Source organism: Manis javanica, chromosome 13 (assembly GCF_040802235.1).
Source record: "Manis javanica isolate MJ-LG chromosome 13, MJ_LKY, whole genome shotgun sequence".
Lineage (NCBI taxonomy): Eukaryota > Metazoa > Chordata > Mammalia > Pholidota > Manidae > Manis > Manis javanica.
In genome coordinates this window covers 100,678,037-100,697,555 of record NC_133168.1, presented here as the reverse complement: position 1 = coordinate 100,697,555, position 19,519 = coordinate 100,678,037, and the positions used below count along the sequence as shown (strand labels likewise).

At 59.9% G+C, this 19,519-nt stretch overlaps 1 protein-coding gene across 10 annotated transcripts in view; it reads left to right on the top strand.

Annotated features, from left to right (window-relative positions):
* The window catches only part of ARID3A (AT-rich interaction domain 3A), a 33,663-nt gene extending 16,983 nt beyond the window's left edge, over nucleotides 1-16,680 (top strand). For all 10 annotated transcript variants that reach the window (XM_073220720.1, XM_017657878.3, XM_017657881.3 and 7 more), the window contains 6 exons: nucleotides 9,481-9,553; nucleotides 11,716-11,899; nucleotides 12,068-12,315; nucleotides 14,214-14,510; nucleotides 15,255-15,353; nucleotides 15,815-16,680. In XM_073220720.1, the coding sequence (XP_073076821.1) occupies nucleotides 9,481-9,553; nucleotides 11,716-11,899; nucleotides 12,068-12,315; nucleotides 14,214-14,510; nucleotides 15,255-15,353; nucleotides 15,815-15,987 (1,074 nt within the window). In that variant the 3' untranslated portion in view covers nucleotides 15,988-16,680. The remainder of the gene's footprint in view (nucleotides 1-9,480; nucleotides 9,554-11,715; nucleotides 11,900-12,067; nucleotides 12,316-14,213; nucleotides 14,511-15,254; nucleotides 15,354-15,814) is intronic.
* The last annotated feature ends 2,839 nt before the right edge of the window (nucleotides 16,681-19,519 follow it).

Genomic DNA, 19,519 nt, shown 5'->3' with positions numbered 1-19,519 from the left:
GGTTGCACAGGTGTGTCCATGTGTGCAAGGGAAACCACATTGGGATGAACAGGGCCACGGGCACTTGGAGGGTCTGTGCGGTGAGGGGCATGCACCAGAGTAGATTTGGGGGTTCTGCATACCAGCTGCGTGGACGTCCATGTGCAGCCACGGGGCAGACATGGGTGTCCACGGCCATGTAGGGGTCCTGATGGGGGCTGTGTGGGTGCATCCGGGTGGGGCCATGGGTCTGGGGACTTCTGTCCAGGTGGGATTCTGGGGGTGGGGGCAGTGTATGAAACCTGCTACTGTCTGTAGGGGGTGGGTCTGGCATCTCAGTCTGGTCTGTTGTGGCCAGGCTGTCACCTTCTGCCCTTAGGAGGGGTCTCTGAGGTGCCCCATGACCATCCTGGCCTCTCCCTATTGGGCTGTGCCTCCAACCCCTGCCCCAAATAGGGGTGCTGTGCCCATTGCTACAAATATGGACCTTCTGAGCTTGTGAGGCCTCCAGCCTGGGGCCCCTCCAGGCCTGAGGGCCCGCCACTGTTCCACAGTGGGAGCCAGGATGGATGGGGACAGCCAGGGGGCTGGAACGGGCGCAACCGCCTAAGGTGACCCTGCTTCTTCTTGCACAGCAGGGCCGGGGCCGGGGGGTGTCTGTGTGCCATGTTTCCGGGTTCTCCGTCTCTCCCTTCTCCCTGGGTCCCCCACCCTGTCCCCCAGAATTGCTCCTCAACTGCTGTTTCCCCAGAAGGGGCAGGCAGCCCCTGAGCCTGTGTGCGCCCAGTGTCCAGGGGTGGGTGGGCACCACAGCCACCTGCTCCCCGTCCCCTCTGGCTGGTCCACGCACCCACTGACAGGGTGCCCGGTTCTTGGAAGGGAAGCGAGGCCTGAAGCCATTTCTGGGCCTGAAGTCATTTCTTTGGTACCATCGCCGTCCAGGGCCAGCCACTCTCCATGTCCACCCTGGGCCTCGGTTTCCCAGTCTGTAAAACGGGGGGCAGTTTTTGAGTGAGAGCTGGCGTTGTCATTTCGGGGTCGCCAAGCACCCCAGGGTAGGAGGCACAGGACGTGGTGGCCGCCTGCCGTGGCATCTCATCTCCTCAGTTCCCTGTGAGACAGTCAGGTGCCCGCGGGGAGGCGGGCATGTTCCAGGAGCAGGGCTCTCCCCGCCTGCTTCTGGGAGGTGGACTTGAGTGGCACTGCCGGAGCTGCCAGCCACCACGGGGCGGGTCTGTTTCCCTGCCCTGAGTGCCCCGGGGCCCCTTCCCCTTGACCCCTGGGCTGGAGGCAAGAGGGGGAAGCAGCCCCCTTCCTGTCTGCGCTGTCTGTGGGCTGCCCCGGGAGGGCGGGGACCCGGCTGGCACAATGTGGGCAGGGGTGGTGGTCTCGGCCCCCCGATGCTGCGCTCCCATTCTCAGGACTCGGGATGGGAGCAGAGGGCACCTCACTCTCCAGCCAGGCAGACCTCTCCGAGTAGCTCCAACCACTAGGAAATTCCCTTCGGGCACTTTCCAGGGGTGCCCAGGGCCCTTCAGCAGGGAGACAGGGCTGGTTCTTTTCAGAGGAAACCCCAGGGCAGGCTGTGTGATTCCCAGGAGCCAGGCATGGGCTCAGCTCTGTGACTCCTGGCAACTCCAAGCCAGGAGGAGACAGTGAGGCTGTGGTGTGTACATTGTGGGGACCCAGAACCCCTGAACCAAGTGCCCCAAGGGCAACGGGAAAAGTTGAATTTGTAATTGCTTGTGGGGAGGGGCTGGCAGCGGTCAGGGGGATTCTGGATTTTGGCTCTCTGACCCTGAAGCATGTGCCACGAGCCAGGAGCTATGGGGTGCGGTCCTCCCAACCCATCAGGGCTCCAAGGTGTCCTGCACCACCCGTCTTCCAGAGTGGCCATGGCTCAGGGTCCAAGAGCAGCTCCTTGGTCTCCCCTCAGCCCCGGGTTGTGGTCTGCCCAGGGCCAGGCCTGTTGGGTGTGGGGGGCGCCCAGGTGGACACAGGCCTGGGATTTGCATGTCGTCTGTCTGCCTCCCTGCTGTCTTCGCAGACATCTCAGCTCCTGCCTGTCTGGGTGTGTTCTTGATGCCAGGCCTGCGGGTGCCCCCTGTGGGCCTCAGTTTCTCCAACTATGTTGTGGGGTGGCGGACAACCAGCCTTGTCCTATTGTCCCCCAGCCTGCCTCCAGCCATGCTGGGAGCCAGGGCTGCCCCCGTGATTCCCTTGATCCCCAGCTGGAGGCCCTACCGGCACCCCACCTGCATCACAGACGCAGGACTCTGCAGGGGCCCTGGCACGTGGCATGGCGTCTGGCTCTTCCCCAGAACCTTGCCATCCGGAAATCCAGAAAGTGGAGCCGTGAACAGCAGCTTCGTGACTTGTTTTGGGAGCTTTTGATTAACATCTGTGCTGTGGGCGGGGGTGCTGGCTTTTCGGAGCAGGGTGCGCGGCTGGTCCGGGGGTGGCCGAGCGGACAGATGTTTCTGCCCTGCCCAGAATCACTTCCCCAATTTCCTGCACACCCAGCGGGGCCCCTGCTGCATCTGCCTGGAGGAGGCACCGCCTGCAGCTCTGACAGGAAGCGAAAGAGCTGCCCTCCTGCCCAGTGGGGGCACACCGGGGGTCGGGGTCAGGGGCACCAAGAGGGCAGCTCTGGGAAGGGCTTGAGGTCACACAGCGGGCATCAATTGGGCTCCTACTGTATGCTCCAGTAGCATATTGGTTAATCCCCTACTGTATGCCCCAGAAGCAGATGTATTAAGCCCCTGCTGTATGCCCCAGCAGTGCACTGATTGAGCCCCTGCTGTATGCACCAGCAGTGCATTTACTGAGCCCCTGCTGTATGCTATAGCCACTCCAGTGGGGCCTCCCACTCCCTCCTGACTCCATTATGCCTTCCCTTGCTCTCTGCTGTCTCCCCTGCCTGCCCAGGGCTCCCGGCAGCTGGCTCTCTCTTGGGCATGCCACGTCTGCAGCGTCCAGCACAGGCCCTGGCGGTCAGTAATGGCTGCAGAATGGACCGTCCTGACCAAAAGCCCGCAGGCTGACAGCTTCGCTCAGCTCCCATGCCCGGGAGCCGTGCTGTCCCTCCTCCGCCGTGTCCTGGGGGTCTGGGCGGGAAAAAGCGTTCGAACGCAAGCCTCCTGGTGCCCAGTGGGCCTCCTGAGGCCATCGCTGTTGCCCGGGTGTCTCCGACCCTCACAGCGGGTTAACTGAGGCCTGGAGCACAGGCGGGCAGGTTCCGGATCCCAGGTGCCTCTGCCCCAGCTGGCCTGCTCCCGAGCCCCGCTGAGCTCCATGCTGACGTCGTTCATCCATGCTTTGTCCACGGATTCGTGTCTGCCCTGGGTTCTCTGTGGGGACCTCACCTCTGCCACTTTGGGGCCGTGTGGCCTGAGGCTGGGAGCTCACGGCCTTTCGCCCTCACACAGCTGGGGGAAAGGGTGGATGAGGTGCTTAGCGGGTTGTTGGCACCCTGCAAGCACCAGACGTGAGACTGTTCACCAGGTGAGCATGGAGCCCTCTCCTGCCCCAGTTTCCCTGTGTGCAGAGTGGGCACAACAAGGGGTGTGGGGAGGCCATGGGGGCACCACCCTGCCCTCCCTCCAGCAGCCGTGGGTGTTTCTGTGAATGGGGAGGCAGGGGCGGCCCCCAGGGACACTGCTCCCGGCCCACCTGGGGCCCCAGCAACGGCTGCAGGCTCTGAGTCATCTCAGGCGGCCAGGGGGGCCTCACCAGTTCCCAATGTGAGGAGGGATTTTATCAGGTGGGCGGGCAGGAGCTGCCAGAAGGGGGACATCGGAGCTGGGCTGTGTGAGGGTGCCCCCCAGGGGAGTGAGAGCCTTCTCTCCTCCCTCCCTTCTGTACCCCAGACACCATGCGGGGCACCCACAGACCCCGATTCTGCCCTTGGGGGGCTCTCATCTGGGCAAGAAACCATTTCAAAATGAGCAGGCAATCCCATGACCCATGAGGCAGGCTGGCAGGCAGGGCCCAGGTCGCAGGGCCCAGGTCACCGGGCCCAAGACCCTCTGGCTCAGGGTCCGAGATGGCTGCAGAGTTAGAGACTAAGGTGGTGGGACCGCCATGCAAAGGCCCTGGGGCAGGATTGGGCCTGCGGAGGAGAAAGGAGGCTCTGCGGCTGGAGAAGGTGGGCAGTCGGGGGGATGCAAAGTGGAGCCTGATGGGGGCCAGGGGCCTGGGAGGCAGGGAGTTTGAACTTTCTCCAAAGAGCAGGCGGGGGCTGTGGTCAGCTTCTGAGCAGCCAGACATGGCCCCATGTTGATTTAAAAAAGGCCCTGGGACCCTCCACCCCTGGGAGGCGGCAAGGACTAAGCATCATCAGATTTACCCTCCGGTCACTCCTGGCTGTTTTATGAGGGAACGGTGCACATGGGGGGGGGTAAAAAAACAGGTGTTTCACATTGTTAAGGAGTTACAATGAATCAGTTCTTGTCTGAAACCCAAAGGATATAAAAATAGGTGAGATTATACACGTTCCCAGCAGCATGATTCATAACGATAGCCAAACCAAAGGCGTCCACTGAGTGGTGAATGGATAAACACACACGTCCACCCACCCATGGAGCGTCACGCAGCCACAGAAAGGAGCGGAGCCCTGCCACGCACTCCACGTGGAAGGGCCCTGAACGCGGTGCTTGGTGAGACGCCAGACGTACAGGCCACACGGCCTGTGACCCCATTTCTGTGGCACGTCCACAACAGGCGGATCCACAGACAGAACGTGAGCTTGTGGGTGTGGGGGCCTGGGGAAGGGGTGGGGGTGACAGCTCATGGGGACGGGGTTTCATTTCGAGATGATGGAATGTTCTGGAACTGAAGAGAGTGATGGATGCACGGCACTTGAATATAATCAGCGCCACTTTAAAGCAGAGAATTCCATGTTATACGAATGTCACGCACGCCCGCAAATACGTTTCTGCGGCCTTGGGGAAGAGTAGCTGAGATCCGAGCGCTGACGTGGCTCCGTGCCTCCTGCCTTCACAGACCCGCTCTGAGCGTGTTTTTTGCAAACCTATTTCTGGCCGTAGGGGAAGACACACTCCTCTGGTTTCCCATAAGCTGGGTTGGACGGTGCAAAAATGTGCCTTTTAAAAACTTTCCTGTCCTCAGGCATTTCTGTGCCACACCCGCATTTGCCTGGACGGTGTCCTGGGCAGCTTGGGGCTCAGCTGGCCCCCCGGACGCCAGGCACGGTCTGTTTCTTGGTGTTTTGCAATTCCAGTCCTTCTCTCTGCTTTCCAAGGCCAGCAGCCTTACCGCCGGGGTCCCCCACCGGCCCAGCGGCCTTGTCCCTGAGGTAGGGCCCCTCGGACTTTGGAGCCGCCTCAGGAGTGGGAGGGGGCCTGAGCAGACACCGTTAAGAGGGCAAAGGTCCGCCCGGGGGCCCTGTGGGCGGGCGGTTTCTTTACAGCCTGGGCCCCTCGGCCTTGGGCCGGACACCGCCCCTGGGCCCCCGTGGCAGGCTGGGAGCGGGCACATCGTTGCCCAGGCGGGGCCTTCCGGCAATGGGACTTTCTCCAGGCCCAGCCAAGCCTGGAAAAGGCCCTCCTATGCACTGGGTCCTGCCAACACCCCACAGCCACCCTGTCCTGCAAACACATTCCCCAAGCCGGGTCCCTCGTTTTGTGGACTTGCGGGTGGCCACATTTGGGGAGCTCCCAGGCTGGCAGTCTGGGCCAGGGGTTCCCCACCATGGGGTCTGCTGTCCCTACACACACACACACACACATGTGGGCTGTCTGGGCCTGGCCAGCGACGTGACCCCACTGACCACTGACCACAGCCGTAGAATCAGCCCAACCGAGGTGGTGGAAATGCTCTCCATTTCGCCACAAACAAGAATTTCCTGTCTGCCCATCTGAGCCCTTGGAGGGTGGGGGGTGGTTATTTCTTTCCTCTCTGGGGCCCCTCCCGGCCCCCCTACCTGAGCCTCAGCGCGGCTTCCTCCTCACTAACTGCCCCCACCCCCTGCCTCTCTGGGAGGGCCAGCCCCCTGGGGCTGCCGCCGAGCAGGTGACCGGCATGAGCTCCCGGGTCTTCAGTGGGGGCGGGGAACGGGGAGCCATGCTCACGCTTCCAGGAGGGAGGCTGGGAAGGCTTGACCTCACCTGCTCTGTGCCTCGGTTTCCCCTTCTGTAAAGTGGGTGGTGCTGGGTTGGGGGAGACAGTCATATGGTCAGCCCAGCCTTGGTGACTAGTGGTCACACACCCTCCATCGCGTGGTAAGAGGCCCTCCACAGCCATGTGGTGGGGACCGGGTGTGTTCCCGGGACCCTGCCTGGTATGGGGACCAGGGATCCAGCTGCCCCCACTTCTCAGGTGGGAAATCGTGGGTGTCCCCACCCGGGTTCGCACTCCCATGTCCAGGCCCTCGAGGCCCTGCACCCATCTCACAGGTGAGGAACACGACATATGCAGAGAGCAGGATGGGCCCCCATGGGCCCTGCGGCCCAGCACCGGCCCTCCTGCACATCTCCGGTTTGAGAAAGCATCTCCATGCTTATGGCGCCGTGAGAAATCGAGGCCCAGTTAACACGCACCGAGAGGCACCTGCTGTGTGTCCAGCACCTGACCAGTGCAGTGTGTGAACCTCTGTGTCCTGGAGCAAAGGGCAGGAAAGTCACCCACCATCAGCAGCTGGGGAGATGTGCTGAGAGCAGACGGCGGGGGGCAAACCGGGAGTGGCTGGCAGGGCCCAGAAGCTCAAGGTCCAGTGGGAGGTGAGATGGGCAGGCTGGCGGGGCCTTACGGGACCTCCGGGCTGCAGGGCAGGTGAGGGCTGGTGTCTTTAGATCAGGCAGGAGCCAGGCGAGACCCCAGCACTGGCTCCAGGGAAATCAGACTGTGGGGAGGGGAGAGCCCGGGGCTTATCTCAGCCCTCAGCCCAAGGGAGGGGTTTCCGGAGGTTTTGCCCAATCTCCAGCCTGGGTCTGAGGCGCTGGGGTGGCAGGCGCCCGGTGTCAGGGCCCCAGCCCCGCCTCGAGAGGGGCAGGGTCTTGGGCAGGACCGAGGCCTGGGCTTGGCATGGGATGTGATGCGGCCCAGCTACGTGACTGGAGAGACTTGTGAGCACACACAGGCCTGCGGGGAGCGGAACTTGGGCCCAGAGCCCCATAAAACTGGGGTGGCCTTTACTGCCTGCCTTTGTTGTCAGCTGCCCCCAGCAGCAGCCATTAAAGCTGCCTCGTCCCCAGTGCCCGTCCCCCTTTATGGCCTCACACAATGCCCCAGCCCCACAGAGCTCTGACCGGGCCCTGCCACTGGCCTGCCCACTCACCATTTGGCCCTGGAGGTTAACGGCCCCCCTGCCAAGCCAGCCGCCTCTGCCAGACACGGGGCAGCTGGTCGCCACCCTGGGCTGCAGTTCCCCCCGCCTGGAATATGGGAGCCATAATGGTTCCAGAGCTGATGTGTTTATCGCCCGCTGTCCCCAGAAGATGGGGAAAGTGAGACAGATGGGGCACTGAGGTCTCGGGGGGTGTGGGGCCTGAGAAAGGGCCGTGGCCCCTCATCAGGAAGGGCCCCTGTGTGAGTGCCCTGGGGTGGCCAGAACAGATGACCACAGACGGAGCTCCTCCTATCCACAGGAACTAATCCCCCAGCTCTGGGGCCAGAGGCCTGAGACCCAGGCGGCAGGGCCATGCCCACCGGACGCTCCGGGAGAGGCCCCCCTGCCCCTTCCAGGTTCGGGTTCTGCTGGCACCGCGGTGTCTCAGACTTGTGGACACATCACCCCAGTCTGTTTCTCTGGCTCTGGCTTCACAAGGCCTCTCCCTCTGTCAGTGCTGCCCCCCAACAAAGACACCAGCCACTGGGTCAGGGCCACCCCACTCCCATATGGCCTCATCCTAACAAATGACTCTCTCTGCAAAGGACTGCTTCTAAGGGTGGGTCCCATTCTGGGGCCCTGGGTGGGAGTGAATTCTGGGCACCTGCTGTCTCGGATTCTGGCCTCACTCACTGCCCAGCCTGGCCCAGGCCGCAGCTGAGAAAATCAAGATTCATGTACCGAGCATTAATTAAACAACAGCTGTGTGCTCGAAACCATTATGAACGCTGGTAACGAAGCCGACTCCATGCCTGGTGCCCCACCTGGGTGGTCGCAGGAGACCAGACCAGCTTGTCACAATCCCTGAGGCCTGGGGGTGAGGGGGGATGATCAAGGCAAGGGGTACTCCAGGGGCGCATGCAGTAGGGTCAGATGGGCAGGGAGAGGAGCGCAGGCAGGGGACACCGGTGGCATGTGCATGCCCCCGGGGAAGGCCTGCCTGCAGGCCCCACACCCCTCAGCTGGAGGGGATGCAGGTGGCAGGCCTGGCTGGGACAGGCGGAGACCGAGGGCCAGCCTCAACCACCCAAGTCTGGGCTCCTGGCTCCGGGACCCCAGCCCGGGCCCTGGGGGCCTCACTCTGTCTCCATCACACAGATGGAAAAACAGAGGCCTAGAGAGGAGCAACCCGGCCAGGGGACGGCCTCCCCGAGGACCGTGCCTCCCCAGGGCCTGTGACGTCCCATCCAGCAAGCACTGGGCAGTGGCCTGTTCCCGCGGGCCCTAATGAGGGATTGTCCCAGGTGGGGCTAATTGGTGTTTTCAAGGTCCCCCATGGTCCCGATCCCTGTGTCCAGGGGGCCACAGGGGCTGCATTCCCTGGAGCTGAGTTTGAAACCTATTTGCCGGTGCCCCTCCTTGGCAAATTGCACCCCCTGCCCCACTCCACTCTCTAATTACCGTGGCCGATATCCCCCAACTGTGAGCACCTGGGAGGTGATGGTCAATGTGGCTGGGGAACCCTGGCCCCCCCCAGCACCCCTGACCAGGGCCCTTTCCCCTCATTCCATGACCAGAGAGACCAGGCAGCCAGTGTCTGGGGGTCTGGGCTGAGTCCTGGCCTGGTTGCCTGCCTGCCTTACTTACGCCTTGGTGTCTATCTGCCGTGTGGAGCTGTGTCTCGGAGCAAGCGTGTGTGGTGTCTGTGGATGGACAGCACTCAGACGTGTCCACTGGTCATGGCGACTGTCCGGGGGTGGGTGCCGTCTGGGATGAGTTGACCCCCAAGATGACATGTTCAAGACTCAGTGCCCAGTGCCCACAAGTGGGACCTTGTTTGGAAATGGCCTTTGCAAATGTCCTCAGTGAAGTGTGGAGGTGAGAAGGGGTGGCCCTAAATCAGTGAGCAGGGTCCTCTAAGAGAATTTGGACACAAGCACAGAGGAGAAGCCATGAGGAGACGGGGCAGAGGCTGGAGGGATGCAGCCATGAGCCCAGGGACGCCTGGGACCCCAGGAGCTGGAGAGGCGGGGGAGCCCTCCCCTGGAGTGTCTGCAGGGAACCTGGCCCTGCCTCGCCTGCATTTCAGGCCTCTGGCCCCAGGACTGTGGGAGGACAAACCTCTGGCTCAGTGGGGTCTTGGGGGCCAGGACCCCACCAGTGGCCGCCTGAGCTCCAACACCAACTAACCTGTCCCCTCCTTGCCCTCGTAGCTGTACGAGCTGGATGGAGACCCCAAGAGGAAGGAATTCCTGGACGACCTGTTCAGCTTCATGCAGAAGCGAGGTGAGCCTGCGGGTCTGAAGGGGGAGGCGCAGCTCTGAGCATGAAGGGGTAGGTCCTCGGGGGCCGGGGGAGGTCTCAGGACTCCAACCCAGAACTGATTGACAGTCCAGGCCCCCTCGTTGCTGGGAGCTGTGGTGCACTGGGGTTGAGCGCCCAGGACCCCCGCCCAGGCAGCCTCTGACTGGGGAGGGTTGGATTCTCAGGCAGTTAGGTGGGAAGCTCCCCTGTGGATTCCTGACCTTGTGGCCTGGCCACTGGTGTTCCTGCAGCGGCCGGCATGAGGTTGGGTCTGGACCCCTCCCCTGCTCCCACAGGGGGGCCTCGGAACCCACCTGTAAGGTGGACCACAAGCTGTCCCTGCTGTGTGTCTGTGCCCCAGATATGCTGAGTGCCACCGGGCTGCATTTATTAAGCACCGACCGTGTCCCTGCAGCCCACCCACCATGTCTGGGGTGAGACGGTCACTAGACCCAGCCTGGCTGGGAAAGGTATGGTGACCAGGGGAGGGACAGAGGCCAGACATGCTCTGAGTGGACGTCCAGGTGGGGAAACCGAGGCACTGGAGGCGTCAGGGACATTCAGAGACAACCAGAAGGTCCCCAACGCCCCCCCATCTGGGCGTCACCCTCAGCTTGGAGCTGCTGTGGGGCAGAGAGACCAGCTCTTCTTTGCTGCTAGGGGGTCCTGGCAGCGCTGGTTGCACCATGCAGAGTGGGGCTCACTGCTCTGAGCCCTGGAGAGCCCCCTGGTGGGGGTTATCACGACCCCCCATGGCTCAGGGAAGGAAATAAGACCCAGAGAGGGTCTTGACCTCCGATCCACAGAGGCAGGAAGGGGCCGGCCGCCTGGGGCTGCAGGTCTGCTCTGGGCCAGTGCAGTGCCAGCCCCCGCTGCTTTGTCCAGGGCCTCCGCCCGCCTCTCCCGCGCCAGCTGCCTCTGTAAACACAGGCCCAGCCAGGCCAGCAGCCGGAAGGGAAGGAGATGAGAGGGGAGGGGGCTGCAGCTGCATGTTAACCCCTCCCGTGCCAGGAGGGTGGGGGCAGCTGGTGGACTCTCCTGTTATCATCAATCCCAGTCCCAGCCAGGGCCCGCTGTCCCCCAGTATGGTCAGAGAGATCCTGCCCGGCTCTGTTATCGGACTGCCCACACCTGCCTGAGCCCCCCTGCCCCCTGTCCTGCCAGGAGGCTCCCGGCTCCCAGCCCCGGAGCCCACCCATTTTTGTCCAAGACTGGGCTCCTGTGTCCCAGAGGTACCTAGGAAGTGCGGCGAGCTGCTCCTGTGTGTGTGAGACGCTGGGGGCCTAGCATGAGACACGTCAGTCCAGCCCCCACAGAGCTGTGAGAGTCTGTGTCCAGCCACGTCTCCCTCACCAAGCCAGGCGCTACTGGAGAACAAACAGCAACAGACTCCTACACATTCCTCAAAACCCAGCTCCAAGGCCCCCTCCTCCCTGCCATGTTCCTGGACCCTCCCCTTCTGTAATTGGAGCCTTTGGGGCTGAGATTCTGTGAGAAACCCCCCCCACCCCGCCACTTCATCCTGGACGCCAGGTCCTACATCCCACAAGCCTCTTCCCCCTCAGACAGAGGGAAAGTAATTTCTTTCTCCTCGCCACAAAGCAAAAGCCCCCAACCAAATATCTCTGAATTCCCTGGGGATGGATACGGGCGAGGTCCTGCCTGCACCCCACCCTCCTGCTGTTTCCTTGAAGACCTCTCCACCCTTCCTTATCGCCCGCCGCTGCCCGCCGCTGCCCGCCACCCTCCATCCGTGCCTCTCTGTGCTCTCCCAGGCCGCCCTCCTTCTGTAAACATCCGCCCTGCCCCGCCTGCTGCGGAGCAGGGGGCAGGGTCCCCAGAGGGCCTGTGGTGCTGTTCCTTACATCCCTTGTCCCAGTGCAGGGCAGGGTGGGGCAGGGCGCTCTGGGCCCACTTCTGGGGCTGGCTGTGCTTTGGAATTGGGTAGGGTTGGGGTTTGAGGTCCAGGGGCCAAGGATGCTGCTCAGCAGCCCACGGTGCCCAGGGGCACGACCCCACCTCGACCCCAGCAGTGCTGGGGTACACCCTGCCCTGGGCTGTCGTGGGCCCGGGTGCGCCATCTGCTGCATGTCAGGCTCTGGCCTGGCGACGCCCCCCGCCTCATGGTGTCCCCTGCCCTGCAGGCACGCCCGTGAACCGCATCCCCATCATGGCCAAGCAGGTGCTCGACCTGTTCATGCTTTATGTGCTGGTGACGGAGAAGGGTGGCCTGGTGGAGGTCATCAACAAGAAGCTGTGGCGCGAGATCACCAAGGGCCTCAACCTGCCCACGTCCATCACCAGTGCCGCCTTCACCCTGCGCACCCAGTGAGTGCCCGCAAGGCCGACCTGGGGGTCGGGCGGGGCTCTGAGGTCACTCGGTGGGAGGTAGTGCCCGTGCTGTGGCCCACCCGGTGGACAGCCACAGAGATGGGGGTTTCTCTGGTGGCTGCCCAGTGACCCGGGTGCCATCCTGTCGGCCTGCCCCACCTGCAGGTACATGAAATACCTGTATCCCTACGAGTGTGAGAAGCGCGGCCTCAGCAACCCCAACGAGCTCCAGGCCGCCATCGACAGCAACCGCAGGGAGGGCCGGCGCCAGAGCTTCGGGGGCTCCCTGTTCGCCTACTCGCCCGGCGGGGCCCACGGCATGCTCTCGTCACCCAAGCTCCCCGTGCCCGCCCTGGGCCTGGCCGCCAGCACCAACGGCAGCTCCATCGCCCCGGCCCCCAAGATCAAGAAAGGTAGGGACGGCCACAGAGCCTGGGGCCACCCTCGGCCCAGCTTTAGCCTGGCTGGGCAACCCTTCCCTTCTCTGGGGAACCAGACAATACCCCCAAGGTGGGCATGGAAGTCTTCCCCCGCTTTGCCCGAGGCAGACATTACCACCTGATCTCCCCTCTCCCAACCCTGTACAGCCAGGCAGGCATTACTGATCAATCTGTTTTTTCCAACCCTGTGTCCTCGGCAGACATCACTAATTGATGGTATTTCTCTCCAGTTCTTAGCCAAGGTGGACATTACAGATCAAGCATAATTTTCCTACCCCATGGCAGACATTACTGATTGATCACTGTGTTCCCGGTCTGCACCGCGGCTGGCATTGCTACCCGAGCGCTGTGTCTGTCCCTACACCCATGGCAGGCCTTGCTAGCCTTTTATGGGAACTTTGGCCCAGTGTCCCGCACACGGCTGACACCATTGATCGCCGTAGCCTTCTCTGTTCTCTCGCCTGTGACGGGCAACGCTGGTCAATTCCTATATTCTTTTCCTGTTGGATTTAGAATCCTTCTCAACACGCAGACACCATCGAGAGTATAGAGTAGGTCTGTCACGTTGACCCTCTACCCATCCCCAAGGCTATTCCTGGGTGCTCCTGGGCAGCTTGCTGGCAGCTCCCTCCTTCCTTTCTGAGCCCCACTTTCTTTATGCATAATGTATAGGAAATCACACCTTCTTTGTTGGGGAGCCTTCAGTGTGTAAAATGCCCAGCGTGCAATAGGCCCAGGTCTGCAGACACCTATAACAGCCTCCAGCAGATCTGTCTTCCCCCTTACAGAGCCTCTGAATCCTTCCTAACACACAAGTACCAACAGTGCATGTGGTAGCGCGGCCTGAGGCAGGTCAATTCGGCCATCTGACTCCCCATTTCCCATCTGCCACACAGCTGTGACGCCCATCTTCCTAGCCTTGGCCCAGGGATCTGAGGTGGGCCCCACAGAGCCCTGAAATGAAGGGCTGGTCGGACTAAGGTGAATGCGGTCCTGCTCACATTAGCTCATTCAGGCCCCTGTGGGCCTCGGTTTACCACCCCAATCTTGGGGAGTTCCAGCGATACCCATGAGTGGTTATTAAGTGTCTGCTGTGTGCAAGGCCCCATGCCAGAGCTGGGGACGGTGGTGGACAAGAACAAGGGCTTCTGACCCAGTGGAGCGCATGAGGGAGCCAGGAAGCATCGAGCAGCAGTCAGGTCCACAGTGGCGGGTAGGGGCAGCGCCAGGTGACCAGGGACAGACACGGAGGAGGAACCGGGAGAAGAAGAGAGCTGTGGTCACAGTAGGGCCTGAGGGTGGAAACAGCAGGGTCGTTCATTTCAACTGCAGAAGACGGGCGTGGTCAGGCCCGGGGTCTGGAGTCGAGCTGCCTGGGTTTGAACCCCAGCTCCACCTCTCTCCAGCCCTGCAGCCCGGGGAAGTTAGCTCTCCTGCCTGAGCCTCAGTTTCCTCATCTGTCAGGTGGGGATGAGAGTGTCCAGGGGGATGTGGGACGGTTGAGATGGACCCTGGAGATGGTTCGCGTTAAGCGCGTTAGACAAGATACGTGGTGAGCCCTCGTTATAACTAGGGTTACATGTAACGTTACATGTTACTGTGGTCTCTCTGTGTTACACCAATGCCAACTACTCCTCTAATACTGTTATTATAACAGTATTACCACCATGATGGTATCTAATATCAGGCTGATATTAGAAAAGATTTTTATAGCCATTCAAAAACCACTTCCTACCACTTCCCTGGAGGGGAAGTGAGCACCCCATGAGTGCAGGTATTCAAGAAGATGCACATTCCTGCCTCGGGTGGAAGGCAGGAGCAGCCCACTTCACCTCCTTTCTGTCCACCAACTCCTCTTCTCTCCTGTCTAGAAGAGGACTCAGCCATCCCCATCACAGTGCCCAGCCGCCTGCCAGTCTCCCTGGCAGGCCACCCTGTTGTGGCAGCCCAGGCAGCAGCGGTGCAAGCAGCGGCGGCCCAGGCAGCCGTGGCGGCCCAGGCCGCTGCCCTGGAGCAGCTTCGGGAAAAGCTGGAGTCAGGGGAACCTCCTGACAAGAAGATGGCCCTGGTGGCTGATGAACAGCAACGTCTCATGCAGCGGGCACTGCAGCAGAACTTCCTGGCCATGACAGCCCAGCTGCCCATGAGCATTCGCATCAACAGCCAAGGTACCAACCCAGCACCCAGAACCTCTCTGCTTCCCAAATGTGCAAGAAAATAAGGGCCCTGTAGCCGCCATATGTAAAGAGTGCCTACAAATCAATAAGAAAAGGCAAATAAACCAATAGAAGGCATGGGCAGCTGTGACCAGCAAATTCACATGAAAAGCCATTCAACTCCATCTAGCCAGGGATCTTCAAAGAGATACAATTTTTCTCCCACCAGAGTTTGACAGTATCAAGTGCTGGTCAGGATGTGGGGAAATGGGCCGCTTTGGTCCTGCTGGCATAAATACGTGACAGTTTGTTAATCTCTTTTTAAAATAGGCAATGTGCTGGCTGTGCTTGCTCTGTGATACTGTGATTCTACCAGGTATCTACCACAGGGCCAGTGCAGGTGCTCAAGGAAACACAATGTACATAGATGGACCCTGCAGTCATTTGCGTGACATTATTTATAATAGTGAAACCTTGAAACAACTTGCGTACCCACCAGTGAGAGAAGGGACAAATCAAGGTTGGCTTACTTTGTGGCTACTAAGAGGAATGAGATGATTTGGATGTGCTCATAATAGTGAAAAAAGTGAATTTTAGACACATACATCCTCATTCGATAAATAAATATTAGTTGGGTCCCTACTGTGTGCGCTGTTAACAGATGCAGCCCGCTGTCACCAGTCTAGCAGCCAGATGCAAAACGGAGCACCGCATGAGTGTGCTCAGTCACCAACGGTGGTTTCCTTCTTCCCACAGCCTCCGAGAGCCGCCAGGACTCGGCTGCAAACTTGAGCAGCACAAATGGCAGCAACAGTATTAACATGTCAGTAGAGATTAACGGGATCATGTACACAGGTAGGAACCCCCAGGGGGGAGCCCCGCCCTTCTTGACCATTTGTCTCCCCGGATTAACTCAGGAGTCCTGGGTGGCCCCGGGGTCCAGCCTGCTTGAGCCCAGGCATGAGGGGGCTTGAGCAAGCAGAGCCAGGCTAAGGGGACACATGCAGTGTACCTAGCAGGGTGCTCAAAAATAGGTATCAAGTGGTATATTTCTCCTATTGCAAGAGATGTCTAAGTTCCTTCCAAAAATGTGTAGTCAGGGTGATTGCTTATAGAGGCCACCAGGCGGCACTGTGGACACAGAACAGCTCCGGCGCTGCGTGAAGATGCCATGGGAAGAAGGCTAGATGAAGTCGTGGTGTCCTAGTGGTCGCCGGGTGGACTTTACAGGGGGTGGGTGCTTGGGGAGCCCCCATACCTGTTGCATAATCTTTTTAGCTCTCTGTGACGTGCCTCTCCTCCTGTCCTTGCATTAGGAGTGCTGTTTGCTCAGCCGCCAGCCCCCACGCCACCCTCAGCCCCCAGCAAAGGGGCCAGTAGCGGCAGCCGGGGAGGAAGCAGCGGGACCAGCAGCGTGGGCAGCCAGGCTGGGCCATCAGGGCCATCCGCACCCTCCACGTCTTCTACCTCAAATAACTCATTGCCTTAACCGCGCCACTCCCCACCCCAGGAGCCCGCCAGACTGGGCAGGGGGTCGAGGTGGGCCAAGCAGGGGCCGGGCTGGCGGAAGATACGGGTGGGGAGGGGAGCTATCCACAAAGGAGCCACAGCTAACGCCAAAAAAAAAAAAAAAAAAAGAAAAATATATATACGTATATATATACATACATATATATATATAAAGAAATTTAATAAACAGGGGAAACCAAGGAACACTTGAATTACTCAGGTTTCGGACATTCAGAGAGATGAATTGTGAAGACAGCAGAGGAGATCGTAAAAGAGAGGGAGGCAGATGTTTCCTAGGGCTTTGCTGCAGCCCTGGTAGACCGACTTGGACTGGTGTCTGGTTTGAACCAGTTGCAGTGTAAGGCCGATCCTGTTTACCTCATACATCCCTGCACTGTGTGTTTTCATTTTTGTCTGTTTTTTTTCTTTCCTTTTCTATCCATTACACACTCACCACACCCAGCTCCTTGTGTTGAATGAAACCCCTGAGCCAAGATCAGTTGAATTTTTTTTTCTTGTTGCTTTTGGGAACTTTTTTTTTTTTAAAGAAACATGATATTCAAACTCTATAAGGTTTTCAAGAGGTTTTGGGGGGTTTGTTTTGTAAATAATCTATTTTATTCTTGGGGGAGGAATCAAACCTTAGGAAAAGGATATTAAATCTATATATCTATATATTTGTGTTCATTCAGGGAAACTGGACTTGAAAAAGCCACACAAAAAAAGAAAAAAAAAGAAAAGAAAAGTAATACCATTTTTTATTTTTCCCATGACTGGTTTGGGTTCGTTTGTGTGTTTCCTGTGGTGCAGTGGGTGGCTGGCAAGCACAGGACACCGGACCCTGGGCTAGAGCCAGGCGAGGTGATGAACTCAGGTGCTACGGGCTGGGCTGGGGTGGGGGGTGCATGTGGGGGGCCGGGTGGTGGTGGGGGGGCATGCATGCTAAATGGCAGACCTGACATCCGCGATGTTTCTCTGTGCTGTGCTCTGGGTGCTGGGCTCTCTGGTTAGGGACCTGGAAGTCTTAACTGGCAAGGAGAAGATGCTGGGAAAAGGATGCAGGGCATGGGAGGGGGCTCTGCCCGTCAGCCCCCAGGCTCCTGTCTCAGGGATGCCTAGGGCCTGGGGTGTCTCTTGCCTGAAAGGGCTGTTTTTGGAGATGGTGGGTGCTGGGGATCAGGGGTGAGCCGGGCTTAGCTCAGGGCGAGGTTTTTGGGGCCACGGCATCCTGAACACCTCCCCCCACCACGTTCTCATCTCCTTAACTCTGTCCCTTCTCTCGCCGTCCCCTTCGCTCGGGGCCACAGCGCCTTGGGTGGGGGCCATACCTCCGCCCGCGACCCTGCTCCTGAGGAGGCGGGCGTCGGTGGGACACGGCTGGGTGGGGGATTTGTTCCAGAGGCTGGTGACGGTCTTCGCCAGGCAGCACTGCCTGTCCCGAGGCCCAGGTGGGAGTTTGGGGACTTTGGCGTCCGCCCTGCCCTCGCTGTCCCCGGGGACCAGGTGGTGTTGGGTGGGGCTGCGTCTCAGACACGAGTGCTTTTTCGTTTCTCTCTCTGGGGGCAGGGGATTAACTCGGCTGTTCCCGGGGTGAGGCTGAAATCTCTAATTGGGCCCAGGGAGCCTGGCCTAACGAGGCCGAAGGGGGCCGCGTGTGCCTCCCCCGGCCCAGGCGGCATCTTGTTGCCGTGGAGACCGTTGGGGGGGCGTGTCCCTAGCCCCCAGCCTGGGTTTGCTTGCACGCAGTGTCTTAGGGAGGGAACCCCCCTTGCTTTGGCATATCTCAGGGTCGTTGACGCCCCCCCCCCACCTTTCCAGGAGGGGGTGGCGGCAGGCGTTGGGGATTCCGCCCTGCTTTTCCTTCTGGAAGATTCTCCCCTGCCTGTCTCGCTGCAGCTGCACAATCACTGTTGGGGAGTGCATCTCTGTCCCCCAACACAATCCGGCCCCGCGCAGAGTCCGCCCCCCCTCTCCCTTGTCCCCTGCAAGCCCGGGCCAGGCCCAGTCGGGGCCAGCTGTGCATTTCTTTCTACCTCACGTCGGACTCTTGATGCCAAAGCCTGCCCCCCGCCCCCCGCCCCCGCCCTTGGGCCTCTGGCAGGCGTCCGGGGAAACCCCGGGCGCTCGCGTGGGCCGCGTGTGCGTGTGTCGTGTGGGCGATGTGGCCCCCCGGATCTCACTCAGGGTGTGGCCTGCCGTTCTGCGTGATGATTGTAGGGGACAGGTGAGGGGCGCAGGGGCTGGGGTCCCACCCTGCCAGCTGAGCAGGCGGTAGCTGCCCTGGGGGTGCCCACTGGCAGGGGGTGGACATGCCCCCCGGGAACTCTAAAGGGCTCTGCTCCCGCCTCGGGTGTTGCCATTCAGCCCCCTGCCACTCCCCGAGGTTTAAGGAAGGGGGCGGCTTTCTGGGGTACAGGTCAGCACCCACTCATGCAAACCGGACTGGTTGTGGGGCAGCCAGTCTCTGCCCCCCAGCTTGTGCGCTTTTCATTCCAGAAGAGGTGGGGGCCTCCAACTTAGGGTGCAAGGGCCTCAGGGGCCCCCTGCTCTGGAGATGTTTGTGGATGGGATGCTTCTCGAATCTTCCTTGTGACCCCTACACTGGCTGCAGGGTTGTCAAGCCATCCAGCTGTAGGGCGGGAGGGTGGGCGGGTGGGGGGACTGGGCATCGGGTGGCTGGGTTAGTTTGGATAGCTGTGCATTTTGTACAGTCACTTTTTACCCACTTCTATCCTTTTTTTTTTCCCCTTATTTTTGCTTTTGCGTTTTTTCTTGGCAAACATGAATTCAGCCTTTCATTCCTGACATGTGAAATTTCATTTTCTCTGGGGTTTGTGAGCTGGCGTGGGGACCGCGCCTGCACTCAGGTTAAAAGGGGAAAAAACAACTTTTTTTAAAAAAAGGTATAAAACTATACTCTTCTACCTCTGGCCAGGCCTCGCCTGTCCGCCCTGGCAGCGGCGGGCAGCCTGTAATGATTTCAGTTTTTGCAGAACATTCAGGTATTAAAAGGGGGAAAAAAAAAAAAAAGACAAAAGACCAAAAAAAAAAAAAAAAGGTGTGATTTTGGAATTTAAAGAACACTGAAAGTTTACATTTTATAACATTATTATGCAGATTGTATTTAAACTTCAGAAATATTTAAGACAATTGTAACCCTGTAAAGCTGATGAGATATTAAAACAAGACAAAACACTTCTGACTTTTAACAGAAAACGTCTCCCTGTGGTGGTTTTACTGAGTGTCGCCCCACCCCCCTCCTGTCGGCGTCCAGGTGGCAGAAGGCACAGGAGTCCCCTGTCAGGGTCCCTCAGGGTCGCCTGACCCCAGCTCCCAGGACACGTGCCCCCTCCATGCTGGCTTACCTTTGGTTCTCTAAGGAGACCACACCCAGCCTGCCTCTGGGCCTTTGCACAGGCTGTTCTCTGCCCAGAATGCCCATGCCCTCTCTCCCCCGGAAGCCCCCTTTCATCCTCTGGCATGCGCCTCTGCTTTTGGGCTCTAATGCCCAG